Below are 13,194 nucleotides of genomic sequence, written 5' to 3' on the forward strand. Positions count from 1 at the left end.
TATAACATTTCTATGTTCGGCGTTATTATTTAACATTTCGACTTTTTTTCTGAAATAACGGCAATATATTATATTAATAGTTTCCAAATTGCTATCTTCAATATTAATTGAATAATAGTTTATATTTCTAAATAATAACATTGAAGTAACTTTTATTCGTATAATAAGCGAATTATACTTTTAAATTATTATTCCATTGCATTCCTCGTCAAAAAAACTATGAAGGTGGGTATGTTTTATACTAAATAAAATAGACCAACTAATAATAAAGGTAAAATAAAATAAAAAATACAAAACTGCATTTTTCTTAAAACTAATAATTTGGTTTTTTCGGAACTTTTGCTTAGCAGGGCATTCTATATATATAATATATATGCACGAGTATAATAAACTACTGAATGGAACAAATGATTAATAAATTTAAAACTATTAACAAAACATTACCTATATACCTTTACCATATGCATTTTTTTGTGATTATATTGAAATTTATCAAAATTTATATTCAAAATGCTTATAAAAATAAATTTTTCCTATGTACCTATATATTGTAAATATCTATAATTACAACTTGTGTGGGATCTTGTATAAATTTTCAAACTTTTTGATCTAGCAAAAAAAATTTTATCCACTAGGTACTTAGAAATAAACTAAAATAAGATTGAATATTTTAAATGTTTATAAATAACTGAAACTCAAAAAGAGTCAAACTATTTTTCATACTTTAACAAATGATCATACAAAAATTTAGTGAAAATCTCAAGGAATTTTAATCACAATTATTTGTTTTCGAATTTCACCCAAAAAAATAAAAATAATTTCGTCAAAAACTGGATTTGTTTAAAAGTTCTTGTTTTTTCTTAATTTTGACTTTTGTATACCAGATCCAATTTTTTACCCGAAATCAAAGTTGAAAATCGATGTATTTATTTTACTACTTATTGTATACACAATTTTAAAAAAAAAACATGCGTCATTGTAAATTTGTATAATCAAAACAACCTAAAAACTAATAATAATGCCGCACTTACCACTTGACAAAGAGTTACCTACAATGCAAAATAGAATGCAGCTATTAAAAAATAGGTACCTACTAATAACATTTTATTATGGGACAACCGGGCAACTGGGAAAGTAACTAAAACTACACAATTGAAGGTATAGTACCAAGTTTTCAAAGCAGAAAATTGTTTAAAATTGAGGTAACCTCTATGTATGCGTAAAATTGTATATATTTTTGGTACAAAATAAACATGCGTTCTATAAATGATTTACAATAATTATTCCCAACATAGGTAATAATTTATTTCATATTGACTGTCAACTAGATTATTATTATCATTATTATATAGGTATTTGAATTATTTAAATAATAAAAGTGTGTACAAAAATAACGATTGTAGTGTACATGAAATTGTGTACTCACCTAATATTAATATAGTAGGTAATATGCGTAGGACTAGCTGCAAAGAGAACGACGAATCATATAATAATTAACGCCAAACGATTTATTAGCCGTGCGATTACTATAATATTATACTCTTTATGACATTCCTCAAATGTTTATCGCTTTTACAGCGATGATTGTCTACTGAATAATGGATATAATGTCAATATAGATTTAATGCATATCATTATATAATATTATACATTAATAATTTTTAATATTATTTGATAGGCTGTAGCCAATAGGTAGGTATGTACTGAGTAATGGTGTAACTTGTGAGATACCACGAAAACTATTACCGAATAATGGATGTATTATAATAATGTGTTGTGTATTTTTTCAAACACATTTTATAATAGGCTTGTTCTATTCGATTTGAGTTGGGTTTTAGAAGGAAATTTTATTCAACATTCTGTTTTTTAAGAAAAATCTTCGAAAAGATTATCATAATAATTTAATGCCATTATAATAATATTGGTACCTATAATATTATTAATTTGTCTTATTGTTATTAGTCGTTGGAATGTTGGATAGGTATTGGGTAGGTACGTCATAATAATAATATTATTTAGGTACAATTTATTATCCATGGAAAAAATTATAGTTACGCCGACGACGGACTTTGTAACGTTAAGACAACGACAATATTATCGATTATAATATTATTATTATACTGTTTTGTCGGTTATTAGAATACCCATCATTTCCTGGTTTCGACTGCAACCGCTGACCAAAGTCCGACGTCCGAACGTTCGAGTGCCAATTATTATAGCCATCGGTCATCACCATTCGCCCCACCGCGACTTCAGTGGCATGCACGTTCGTGTGTTATCACGGCGAAAACAACTTCACGTTATCATTATCAACTACGGCACGCATATGTGGACTACAGCAGTGTGATAACCGATTACGCTGTTGGCCTTACCGAATTACAAGACTTGTGTGCGTGCGTGCGTGATTTTCTTCAGTTTCATTTGTCACGTATGACATTGCTGTAGATCTTTTGGGACAGCTTTTCTTTCTTTCCGTCTGGCGGTCCATTTGATCCTTAAACGCGCCCGCACACATTCACACACAATGGCGCTGTGCAGACTTGTGGGTATTTCGAACGAAATGTCGCTGATCAACGTCAAGCGAGCCCTGACAACAGGTATCTACAAACTGGATATTATAATATAACAATAATAATCTATACCTAATATTATATATTATTGTGATGTCGTTTTTATTGTTGTTGTTCTTTATCTAATGTCTTCAGTCGATATTGGATCGAGTGAATCAATTTCTAAACATAACAAAATTAACCCACCTACCTTTGTACAAAGATAAACGTTACACATACCTACCTATCCATCAAAGTATTTGATATGCATCAGAATGAATTCAGAGATTTAATAATAAATGTTTCATATTCCTTTAGTGATCGATGGTATTCAATACATGGTTTTTTCCCCAAGCATACACAATTATCTTATTTAAACGGTAAAAAAATATGTAATTGGATTTGTAGATTTTTAGAAGGAAAATAGTTCTAGGGACTATAAATCATCAAAATATTTTTCATACCTATCTTTATTATTTGTAAATTTAAATTTCTAAATACTTTACTTTATTGTTAGACAATAAAACAACTATACAAACAGTAAGATAAAGTTTTTGAGATATGATAATATGAAATATTAAATTTTATAATATAATTTTTGAAATTTAATTACCATAATATTTATGCTTATTATAAGCCACTCGTTAAGCTTAATATATCTTTATACCTATTTTCTTATAGTTTTAGGTCTTCTTAGGTTTTCTGTAAATAGGTGTACTATTGTACGTCAAAATTATTAATGTAGTATCTATAAAAAAATAAAATAAAAAATGTCTTTGTTTTTATGATCTTCTAGAAATCAACTAGGTAGTTTTAATTAGCTAAAATAGTTTTTATGGGTCATCTAAAAATGATCATCCAATCATAGTATTTACTTCCTGGTTGTATTTTAAAAAGTCCTTGAAACTAGTTTCATAATAATTCTATTTCAAATTATGATTATAAATAAAAATGTGTTTATTAATAAGTAATATTTTATCAAAGTAAAATCAGCTTTAATATTTTATTTATTTTATATAGCTTATATTAAGCTAACATTTTGTTGGTTCTATCTTTTCTGTACATAGTTATATTTGGTAAATAATTAACATAATAAACCTAGTATTTGCCTCTACTGGAGTTTTAAAAGTATTTTACTCGCTTAAAATTAAGAGATTTATAGAGTTTAAATTTATCAATAAAAATAACTATATAACATCAAAGGGTACAATAATTTTATTTATTAACTCGTTTATTAAGTTAGATATTAATGTATTTAAAGAGTTACATAAATACTTAAATAATAAAAACGCAATATTGTAAAATAATTTTTAAACAAATAAAATATTATATTTTGTTTAATTAATTATTATACATTTTTATTCATTTTCAATTAAATTTACTTTTCTTAACTTTTATCAATTTAATGTTACTTAATAGAAATTAATTTATCTTATGCTAGGTTGCATAAGAAATTGATTAATTTAATGCTTCATTAGTCATATCTATTAAATCATGTTTAAGAAATCATTAAATCACTATTGATTTCTAAAATGTTAAGTGATTGTTTGTGCATCCCAGAATTAGTCTATTAAAAAATATGACCTTAAAAATAAAAAAAACTGGGCAAGTGGGCTCTATTCAGTTGTACGATAGGTGTCGTATAGATAAGTGTGATGGGTATGTTAAATTTAGATTTAACGAAACATCATAAATAAGCTAAAAAAAAATGATTCTTAGTAGAAACGGTCTTTAACTTATATTTTATGTTATGTTTTTTGATATTGCTATTAGGTAAAATATATTTTACTATAAGTAATACCTACAGTAAGCTAAATTAATTTTTACCGAAAATATTGCATTATAAAATATTTTTAGGTAGGTATATTATAAAATATACTAATACCTATGTATAAAAGTTTTATGTTTTCATGAATAATATTTTTTAAAAAAGTTATTTTTTTATAATTTTTGGTTTCAATATGAATTAATTATGGACCACTGTATTCAATTTTTAATTTTTAGCTTTACAAATCATAAATTTTATAAATTTTTCATTGTTATATAATTTGCATTTTTTCATCATTTTGATGAACTTAGTGTATTTTAAATATTTGTATGTGTATAAGAACTACTTATATGTGCCTGTATCTTGTATTAAAATTTAAAATGTCTTTAAATAACACAAAAAGAATCAAATTTTTTTGAAAATGTTTTGATGCATAAAAGAAGATAATTATATTTTTATATTTGGTGAACATTTCAAGTATCTACAATTATTTGTTTTTAAGTTGCACAAAAAAACAAAAATTCAATAACAATTTCAAAAACCATGTATTAAGTATATAGTTTAGGTATATATTATATTTCCAAAAGTGAGGAAAATATTTGATTATTTTAATAACATTTATCAATCCTGTTTGATAAAGTTCAAATTTATTATTTTGATAATTTATTATTTAGTGAAAATATTTAAATGCATAAATTCCTAGAAGTTTGTTCAAACTAGTATGAGACTAGAGACATAAGTTATCAATGTTCTTGATTATCTAAGGATAAACCATTTTATTTTGACCATAGATACATAAATATTATGAACATTTAATATAAATCACATAATAAATCAAAACTCAATGACTAATATTATTTTATTATTGTAAACTAAACATTAGTTAATATGTTAAAAAAATTATTATTGTTGTAAGTTGTAACAATCAATAGAAATTTACACATGATGAAATTTGTTTTTTTATAATTGACTAAATGTAATAATATTTTAAAATTACAATTAAAATCTTATTAATTTTAACACTCTACTGTATTATATATAAATAATTTATAAACAATAATTAGAATTGTTCTAATTTAGTATTATACTACATTATATGTTTTTCTTTTCTATTTAGTTAGTAATTATTTTATAATCTTACCATATTTCTTTGATTGTTAATTTAGTCTTTCATTTCTTAATGAATAAATGATATTCCTTAATATAAAAGTACAGTAAATGTATTGCTTTTCTTTAAACATAAAAATTAACTAACAATTATCCATTAAAAATATTCAAAATAAATAGTAAAAATTATATTGTTATTAATAATTATTATCAAATATTTTATTGTATTTTAATTTATTGAAATATTTGTTAAAAAATTGATTTTTTTTTTTTATAGGTCGGAGATTATTGAGTCAAGATGTTAAACATACTTCATCAAAAGTTATTGATGATATTTTAGTTATAACTTTAAACACTCCAAACTCAAAAGTAAGTTTATAAATGTATAAAAATTGTTTGTTAAAACTTTACAAGACTAATTAATTACATATAATTGTAGGTAAATTCTTTGTCTCACGATGTAATGGATGAATTACAAAGTAATTTAAATAAAGCATCTCAAGATCCAAAAATCAAAGGTAGTGTTATCATATCTGGTAAACCTAACTGTTTCATTGCTGGTGCTGACATATCTATGCTAAAAGCATGTCGTACTGCTGAAGAAGTACATAAAATATCCCGTGATGGTCAAAGCATGCTGGATCAAGTTGAAAGATCAACAAAACCAGTTGTAGCAGCTATTATGGGATCATGTTTAGGAGGAGGTCTTGAAGTAAGAGTTATAGAAGTGTCTAACCAGTGTTAATGTTACTAAATTATAAGTTAATATATTGAATGTTAAAAAAATAATTTATAAATATTCAATCAATAATTGTTGTCTAAGTTGTCCCTGTGTTTATTTATTTTAATGTTTAATAGATACAGTTATATTATATCAATTATTTTTTAGGTTGCAATGGCTTGTCATTACCGTATTGCTGTGAAAAGTAAAAGTACTGCTCTTGGTCTGCCTGAAGTTATGTTAGGATTATTACCAGGTGGTGGTGGTACTCAACGTTTACCAAAATTAGTAGCTATGCCTACTGTATTAGATATGGCTTTAACTGGTAAATCATATAGAGCTGATAAAGCTTTAAAAGTTGGTTTGATAGATCAACTAGTAACTCCTCTTGGGCCTGGCTTAAACACACCAACAGAAAGGTTTGATCCTTATTTACAACTTTAAATAATTTATATACTTAATTGTTAGTTAGTAGTAACTATTATACATTTATTACAGAACATTAGAGTATTTGGAAGAAATTGCTGTTGATGCAGCTAAAAAATTAGCTTCAGGGCAAAAATTAACAAAAAGAAATAAGAACAAGACTTTAATTGATAAAGCAATTGATTTAGCATTACAACAAGAATGGCTACGAGAAAAATTTTTTGATAGTGCCAAGGGCAAGGTTTTAAAAATGACTGGAGGTCTATATCCTGCTCCCTTAAAAGTAATTTTATTTTTTCTTAAAAAACCAGATAAATTTTATTAAATATGTGAAAAAGTTAGTATTAAAATAAATATTATTTTAGATAATCGAAGTCATAAAAACTGGAATTGCTCAAGGTAGTACAAAAGGGTATGCTGCAGAGAGTAATGGTTTTGCTGAATTAGCCATGACACCACAAAGCAAAGGTTTAATTGGATTATTTCAAGGACAGACTGAATGCAAGAAGAACAAATTTGGAGAGCCTAAAGTTGCTTTAAAGTAAGTAAATTTGTTTCTAAATTATAAGTAAAAATAAGAAAAAGCCTTATTATCAATTAAAAATTAATGTATTTTAATAGATTTAAATGCATTCGTTACTATATTTAATGCTTATTGTCAGATTTTTTCCTGTATAAAGTTGTTTAATCAACATTTATTTATTTTATAGAACTGTTGGTGTTCTTGGTGCTGGTTTAATGGGTGCTGGAATAGCTCATGTGACTGTCGATAAAGGTTTACAAGTAATACTTAAAGATACAAACAAAGAAGGTCTTGCTAAAGGTATTGCACAAATTGAAAAAGGTCTGACTGGTGCAGTTAAACGCAAGAAATTAACTGCGTAAGTACTTTTATGGTTTTATATTTTTAAGTAAACTATAGTATTAAAGAACATCACAACACTAAAAATTAGTTTGCTTAGGTTTAGAGTATGCCATTATCTAAGAAATATGATGTAGGTCTCACATTTAAACACTAATTATTCAATGAGATATAGGCGTTTGAAAATATGCATGTGACATCATAGAGCTGAAGTCGGAACAGCGGCGTATGTTTTATGTGTAGGAAAACAACAAGTTAAAAAAACAATTATTACATATCTGACATCATTAATGTCACCTCAGGAGTATACCAGGGCAGTCATTTATCCCCCATCTTATTCAACATATTTATTAATGATCTTCAGTACGTATTCTCCAATTGTAAATTTCTGTTATTTTCAGATGACTTAAAATTATATTTATCGATTAATTCTATTGACGATTGTGATAAATTACAAAATGATTTAATACAATTTGATAATTGGTGTCAAAGTAATTCATTATGCATTAATTTTGCAAAATGATTTCAAATAACTTTCCCTAAACGTAAAAAACCTATAACTTTTAATTATTTTATTGGAACTGCTAGGCTGAATATCAAAACACATATAAAAGATCTTGGTCTCATTTTATCTAGTGACTTTAACATTTAATGAACATATTACACTCATGTGCAATAAAACAACACGTATGTTTGGCTTTATAAAACAAAACTGTAGTGAATTTAATAATCCAAATTGTTTTAAAACTTTATATTGTTTAATAATTCGTTCATTATTTGAATATGATTCAATTATATGAAATCCTTATCAATCTGAACTTGTTACTAAAATCGAGATGATACAGAAACGCTTTCTTAATATGATGCGTTTCAAGCTTGGAAAAATAAATACCCCATCAACTAATTTAGCTAAACAATTTAATCTTCAATCCCTAGCAGATAGGCAGTTCAACAATGATAATTTTTTCCTTTATAAAATGTTAAATAACATAATTATTTGTCACGAGCTTTTAGAAAAATTCCTTTAAATGTACCAACCCACTCCCTCCACTCTCTAATACCTTTTATGTACAACCAAAAAAACAAAACTATAGTCACTATGCTTCCATGAATAGAATTTTAATAAATGGTAACTCCAATAAAAATATTGACTTTTTTTTTGATTCATCAAGCAAGCTAAAAAATGTTCTAAGTAATCAGTTATAATTTTCTACTTATTGTAATCATATGTTGTTTCGATTATATTTCAATATATTATTTACTTAATTGAGATTATTATTTACATTTATTATTTATATTATTCTGTACTCTTTGCCCTAAGGGCGTTATTATTATTTATTGTGAATTTTCCTCTTCATAAATAAATAAATAAAATAAGTGTTTAGATTAACACTACAATTTCAGTTGTTCAATTTAATTCTTTTTTAATGTAATCATAAGGGTTTTTTGTGTTTATGACACTGGTGTGATTATAATTTTGATATACTTTCTAGTTTTTTCATAGTAGATAGAACTAATATTGTAAAATTTGGTTTGTGTGTTATACAATGCAGGTCGTGAATTCATTCATTTTACAAAATTATAATTTATAATATGTATGCAACAACAAAATATTATATTCAATTTTAAATTACATCATCATCTTAAGCACTTAAATATACTTAGTATTTAAAAAAAAAAATTCTTATTCACTATTTTAAGTTATTAAAATCATCATGTAAATCAAACTACTTGTACATGTAAAACATAGGCAACTGCTTAGTTATCGGCTCTATGACATCACGTTGTGGCTATTCATCAACTCTTATTATCTCGTTGAATAATCATTTTTTTAACTTCGGATTTTTACCAAAAATCTTATTTTAATTGTGTTGACTACAATAATACACCAACTAACTTAAAATTTAAAAAAAAAAATTTAGTGTTATGATGTCCTTTAAGAGAATGACAAATACAATATCATCTTTAGAATAGCAGCCTGCAAGTTTTGTTATGTTAACCGTTACAACATATACAGATACAGTTTCCTATTAAGTTATTTTTCTTTATGTCCAATGTATTATAGTATCATTGAACTTACATTATTGATCATATTCTTAATTATTAGCGTTAATAAGTTATAAAACTAATTACGTATATTTTATATATTTTGATTCAGAGCTTAAAATATTAAAAATCTTAAAAATAAATATAAAATATCTAAATTGGACTTACTTTTAAGTTAATAGCTATAACACGAGTACTTTTCTTCATATTTATATTTTTTAAATACATTTTGTATTGTTTTAAATTTTACATATTTTATTATATTATTTACTACAGGATAGAAAAGGACAGATATGTATCAGATTTGACCAGTACATTATCATATGAATCTTTTTCAAAAGCTGATATTGTCATTGAAGCAGTATTTGAAAATATAAAGATAAAACATCAAGTTATTAAAGAACTTGAACAAGTTGTACCAAAACACTGTATTATTGCAACTAATACAAGTGCTATACCAATTGGGAAAATATCAGAGGGTAGTAGTCGTCCTGAAAATGTAAGCTTTTATTAAATTTAAATATAAATCTGTTTATTTTTTATTTTAGTTAAAACATAATTTCTTAGTTAAATATGGTTGTATTACATAATATATAGTATTAGTAAAATGTAAAAATAAAGAAAACTTAGTTTAGCTGAACAATAACAAAATTATTTTTAAATGACATATCATATTTATTAATAATTAATTACAATAAAAGTTCTACAAATATCTATTATTTTTTATGACTGGGTAGTCCTAATAATGTATATAAACCGTAATATTATGTACTAAACAAATATAATAATGTATATTCTTCTGTATGTATATTATGTAAAATAATTTTTTACCAATATTAAGTATATAGTATTATTTTTTAGGTTATTGGAATGCATTACTTTTCTCCCGTTGATAAAATGCAACTTTTAGAAATAATAACAACTGATAAGACTTCAAAAGAAACTGCTGCTGCTGCTGTATCCTTAGGTTTAAAACAGGGAAAAATTGTAATTGTTGTAAAAGACGGCCCAGGATTCTATACCACACGTATTTTAAGTACTATGTTATCTGAAGCAATGCGATTATTGCAGGTATGATTCTTTAAATCAATAATTATAAATTATAATTGGTCTTTAATTTCATAAAATAAAGAAAAATTTAATTTTAGGAAGGTGTAAATCCAAAACAATTAGATAAAATTACTAAAAGTTTTGGATTCCCAGTTGGTGCTGCAACATTGTCTGATGAAGTTGGTATTGATGTTGGTTATCATATTGCAACTGATTTAGCAAAGGTTTTTGGTGAACGATTCAGTGGTGGTGATCTCAATGTCTTAAAAAGCATGGTAGATAGTGGCTTCTTAGGTAAGAAATTTTGCTGAAGTTATAAAATGTTTTTACCAAGCATATTTTTACTTTTTTAATACAGGTGAATTTTTAGTAAATTTTGACTGTGTTTTATACACATGCATATATCTAAACTTTAACTGCAACAACATTTTCAAATATATTATATGATTTCGAAAAATTTAATCAAAATATCTACTCCAAAGTAAAATTGTTCATTTGTATTTGATATATATTTAAAGTGAACCTTATTTTAAACCTAGCTTTTTACCAAGCATAAAATCTGTGATTATCGTTATTAATAAAAAAACAATAAAGAGCTTAAAATTGGTTCAAGTATCTTAAACTATTTCTTTGATTAATATTTTTTGAATTATAATAAAACAACTAATTATTTAAAGATAAATCACAGTTGAATACTCAACATCATCAAAACTTATTCATAAGATATGTATGTTAATAAACAACTAATAATTTTTATAAATCAGAGTAACAAAATTTGAAGACTGTTAACTTACTTGCCAAGCTCAGGGTATTAAAATAAACACTTAAAAAAAAAAAAAATTTACACATATTCATGATCTTGACATGGTAATAATTATAACCAACATAATTCACACATAATTTATTCTACTCAGAATTTGACCTAACTATAAACATGTTAATTATAAAAAAAATAAAAGATGTATGTCAAAATATTTTGCAAACTATATATTTTTACTTGATTTCATAATTTTAGGAAGAAAATCTGGTAAAGGTTACTTTGTGTACCAAGCTGGTACCAAAAGTAGACCAGAAAATACTGAAGCTATCAGTTTATTGGAAAAATTCAAGCTTCAACCTCTAGGAGAACAATCTGTTGAAAATCAACAACTACGTATGGTTTCCAGATTTGTAAATGAGGCAGTTTTATGTTTGGAAGAATCAATTCTTAATAGTCCGGTATGTGTAACTTAGACTTAGTTTATAATATTATTGTATTATAATTTTTTGAACTGGTATAAACCTTCATTGACTTTTTATTACAGAATGCATTGTTAAGTATAAAAGTATTAATTATTATTAATTAATACTTAACTATACTTATTATCTAGTTATTTTGTACTTTCAAAGTTCTTATGAGTTTATAAATAAATAATTTTCCTATTTCTTGATTAAAAAAGTATAGTATTACAGTGGGATCAAATTATGTTTATTAACAATTTTAAATATAAATATAATAATAATACTCAATAAGCAATGCATATTATCAGGATCTAGTTAATGGTATTCATTTTTTAAACTAGCAATAAATAACTCCTTTACATTCATATTTTATGTTTTTCTATAATTATAAATAATTAGATTGCATTTATTAAGGTATTAAGTATTAAAATATGTTTTAAATATTTTCTTTTATGAAAAATAATAAAATTTTGTGAGCTCATATGGTTACACCATTTTAAAACAAACATATTTTTAAAAGTTCTCCAGTTCTTATAACACCTGCATGAATTAATTGTTTTTTTTTTTTTTTTAATTTAATTAATATACAATAATAACTTTTTTTATTTACAACTGATTAGGTATTTTAGAAGTATAAGATTATTGTAAAATTTAAAAAATAAATATGTTGTAATTATTTTTGTTGCAATTAAATATTTCAGACTGAAGGTGATATTGGAGCTGTGTTTGGTCTTGGATTCCCTCCGTTTTCAGGTGGTCCATTCAGATGGGTTGATTGGTATGGTGCCGATAAACTTGTGTCAAAAATGCAAACATTCCAAAACGATTACGGTCTACCATTTAAACCTTGTCAATTATTGTTAGATCATGCTAAGGATAAATCAAAAAAGTTTTATCCATCATAAGTGAAGAACAATTGTATATTACTTCTTAAGAATTCAAAAGTGAATTTGATTTTCTAAATTTATACTTAAAAGCTTAATAATAAATATATTAAGAGATTAGGGATTACATGTGTACTCATATGCTCGTTATTTTTTTAAATTGTTGGTTGTTTCAAGTGTTAAAAAATCTCAGTTATTATTATATATTTATAATTATATCAATTAAAAATTTTGTTTGAATGCCTATAAAAAATATATTTTTTCAAAAATATATCATTATATTTTTATTTTGTTACACCTGTTATAAAGATAGCAAAAATTTGCAAGTAAATTCTATCTTTAATTTATTTATATAAATATAAATAAATTTTAGTGATAATTGTTTTTTAGAATCGAAGTTTAAAGTTCAAAATTATTAATTATTCAATTTATTGATAATAGTAGAAATTGTATTATCCCTATAAATAATTAAATGACGTTGTATTGACTGATTTATTCTATCTTTATATCATAACATACCAACATTTACCTCAAATAATTCCAATTTTGTTTTTAGTATA

The 13,194-nt window shown here is 24.6% G+C and overlaps 1 protein-coding gene across 1 annotated transcript; it reads left to right on the forward strand.

Moving 5' to 3' along the window:
- The first annotated feature begins 2,353 nt into the window (after positions 1-2,353).
- On the forward strand, positions 2,354-12,905 carry LOC114130103 (trifunctional enzyme subunit alpha, mitochondrial). Its single transcript, XM_027994995.2, has 12 exons — positions 2,354-2,597; positions 5,702-5,793; positions 5,864-6,136; positions 6,314-6,564; positions 6,644-6,854; positions 6,937-7,112; positions 7,282-7,452; positions 9,756-9,978; positions 10,341-10,550; positions 10,628-10,823; positions 11,545-11,747; positions 12,452-12,905. Exons 1-12 carry the CDS (start codon positions 2,525-2,527, stop codon positions 12,653-12,655), a joined length of 2,283 nt encoding a protein of 760 aa, XP_027850796.2. The 5' UTR covers positions 2,354-2,524; the 3' UTR covers positions 12,656-12,905.
- Positions 12,906-13,194: the final 289 nt, after the last annotated feature.

Source organism: Aphis gossypii, chromosome X (genome assembly GCF_020184175.1).
Source record: "Aphis gossypii isolate Hap1 chromosome X, ASM2018417v2, whole genome shotgun sequence".
NCBI lineage: Eukaryota > Metazoa > Arthropoda > Insecta > Hemiptera > Aphididae > Aphis > Aphis gossypii.